General features: G+C 33.2%; 1 protein-coding gene across 1 annotated transcript; it reads right to left on the reverse strand.

Moving 5' to 3' along the window:
* Positions 1–881: 881 nt before the first annotated feature.
* Positions 882–2,774, reverse strand: LOC123218415 (serine/threonine-protein kinase-like protein ACR4). Its single transcript, XM_044639871.1, has one exon. The coding sequence runs from the start codon at positions 2,478–2,480 to the stop codon at positions 1,458–1,460; it is 1,023 nt and encodes a 340-aa protein (XP_044495806.1). The 5' UTR covers positions 2,481–2,774; the 3' UTR covers positions 882–1,457.
* Positions 2,775–3,185: the final 411 nt, after the last annotated feature.

The raw sequence follows: 3,185 nt of genomic DNA on the forward strand, positions 1-3,185 counted from the left end.
TTTTCTCAAAAATAATTATACGTGACTATCAAGTTATCTTTAGGTGCTTCATCAGATTTGTATGAATTCTATATGTCGTATAAACCCTAAACTTGTCGTGTATGCACACACGTACATGCACATGCATCTAAGTAAGTAATTATTTTTAATTTGAGAAAACCCCTTTTAAGAATTTCATTAATACCCTTAATATATTTTAAACTTAAATTTATCTCAAAATATTTGATTATACGTGATTGACACCTTATTTAATATTTGTATTAACAAATATTTTTATAATCTTTAATTAAACTAATATAAATTAGGATATAAAAATTATTTAGTAAATTTTAAAGGTAAAGTGTTATTTAGTTTGAGGGCATTTTTGTCTTCCATTAATTTTATAAAAGAAAAACAAATTTGGTTGGAAATTTGATTTTTTTTTTTTTTTAACATTTAAGGAGCAAGAATTTGTAAATTAAAAATGTAATTTGGATTTAATGACTTGGGCTCCAATAACTCCTATTAAAGGCCAGATTTAATTGCGTGGCCCAACACTGTACACCTGTTTATTTGATAACAAACAAAGGTAAGTCTCATTCTCAAGTAGACCTCTCAGGCTATGTAAGTGGATCGTATTCATATCATGTTATTTTTTAATTTTAAATCAAAAACTTTCTATCTTAATTTAATTTAAATTAGAATTATATCAAAATATCTCAATCCTAATCAAATTTAAATAATATTAGGATTAACTTCACATAACTTAAATTGAAAGTTAATCCTACTGCAGGGAACACATAATTTTCCACCTTAATGTTGTTATGTTTGGGTGGGGACTTTATTTTAATCCACATAACCTGAATTTGCATTGAAAATTTTAAAACAAACCGACAAATAAATATGGAGAAATATTAAAACATTATATTCACAACATTATAATTAAGGGAGCCCATAAAAGAATAAGATAAGATTATACAAAAATCATTTTCAAGGGAGTTTCATCCCAAATGGAGACGTTGGCAAAAAAGCACAGGACAAACAAACAAAAAGAGAAACTAGGTATATATATGCTGCCCCAAATCTGTCACCGTTCAATCAATATGATCATGGGTCCCTCTGAATATATGAGGATTATTGTTATAAATCAATAATTCCCCTATTATCATATGATTAAGCAATGACAACCCAGAAAGAAGAAAATTAATCAACCAATTGGTCCTTTTCAATACGAAACAGATGCCCACTTCCACACGGAAACGAAGGTCAAATTCACCGGCAATTGACAGGCACCATCCTACCCTGGCCCTCCATGTTCCTCTTCAGCCATCTCTTGCATACAATTCAACACCATCCATAAAGAAAATTTCCTAGTCAAAAAATGTAGACTTCTACTTTTACGTCTCCAGTTTCTTCATGTGGGTCTAAATATGTTGCTTCAAAATTGATGATCCCATTTGAGAAATGGTGATATATAATTAATGAATAAAAGGCTTGCCTGAGATATGGTGATTATCGTCCAAATTGTTCAAAATGGCAGACACTTGAACGATTGAAGGCCTGCTCTTTCTAGAATTGCCAACACAAGCTGAAGCAACTTTAGCCAATCTAACAAAAGGTTTAACATCAGAAGGAAATACAAGTCGAGGGTCCAAAAGTTCAGTTAATCTCTTTGCCTTAATCAAAGGCAGTGCCCATTTAACAAGTAACCCTTCTTCACATCTTCTTCCACTCAATATCTCTAACAAAACCACACCAAACCCATAAACATCGCTCTCTTTGGAGGCTCCGCCGTCTCTGTCGCTCCAATACTCATCATCTACATAACCCAGAAGGCCTCTTTTCTCTTGGCGTGCCATAAAAGAGAGCCCATAATCAGAAATCCTCGGAGAAAATTTGGAATCTAATAATATATTTGAAGCCTTTATGCAACCATGTATTACATTTGGTGCCATCCCTTCGTGTAAATACTCAAGCCCTCTTGCCGCTCCTGCTGCAATCCTGAAACGCCGGCTCCAATCCAAAAGAGATGCCCCATCGTTATTCTCATGTAAATAAAGCTCTAAACTCACCATACCAACAAATTCCATTACAAGGATTCTCTCTCCTGGCGCTTGTGAAAACCCTAAAATTGGCACTATATTCTGGTGGTGTGCTTGAGAGATTTTCTTTATTATCGACGAGAAACCGAATCCGGCATTGCTTAGAACAAGCCTTGGATGTATTCTCTTCACGGCAACTAGGTCTCCTGTTGATAACACTGCTGAATAAACGGTTCCCAGGCGACCGTGGCCGATGATTCTTCGGCTATTGAAGCCATCAGTGGCAGCATCTATATCTGTTAATTGATATGCGGCGGCAATTTGCTGGGTTGGAAGTGACTCTTCGGACTCTACAGGTTCTTTTTTGCAACTCAAATAGAGAAAAATACCAAGAATGACGATGGATACCGCAAGAAGACCCAAGATAAAATCAAAAATAATATGCTCAATAAGCTTCATATTTGAGAGGTTTCAAGATACAAACTTGATGATTAATTTGGGTAATATTATAACCTTCTGTGAAGAAAAAGATATATATATATATGGAAGAAGAGTTCTTAGTCCACAATATTGAAGAGTGCTGAAAAATATACATGTAACTGAAAGGTTTTTGAGGAGTATCTTAAAACGTAAAGATTTAAGCTTTGAAAACTAAGACGGATTTGGTGAGCAAGTTGAATAATATCCTCAGTTTAGTTATGGTGCGGTTCCTGGTTGGCTCTCTCCTGTTGAAATTTTTACAAAATGGGGGGATGGTGGGGTTACACCATACTATGCATATTCACTTAATAAATATAAATACACATTTATATATATCATTATGTGATTAGATATTATTTTATTCTAAATTTAAATTTATCACATCATACAATAACACACGTTAAATATATATATTATAGTTTTATTGAATGGGGTTTGTATAATGTGACAAGTTATATACTAGCAATAGAGATAAATCTAGGTACACAAATGGAAAGATGCCAAATGGGAATCCATTTTAATCTTATTTAGCACACATATGTAGATGATCTTAAAGAAAAGAATATGATTTTGAGCGAGACTTCTAAACTCATTGACCCAAAAAGGTGGAATATGAAATTTTCAAAGTGAAAGTATTTCGATCAAAATCTGTCAGATAAACAACAACATTATAAGGGATAAAGT

Source organism: Mangifera indica, chromosome 6 (genome assembly GCF_011075055.1).
Source record: "Mangifera indica cultivar Alphonso chromosome 6, CATAS_Mindica_2.1, whole genome shotgun sequence".
In the NCBI taxonomy this organism is placed as follows: domain Eukaryota; kingdom Viridiplantae; phylum Streptophyta; class Magnoliopsida; order Sapindales; family Anacardiaceae; genus Mangifera; species Mangifera indica.

What these genes read in the sequence shown, in the direction of transcription:
- LOC123218415 (XM_044639871.1), bottom strand. Translation starts at nt 2,480, where the DNA reads ATGAAGCTTATTGAGCATATTATTTTTGATTTTATCTTGGGTCTTCTT.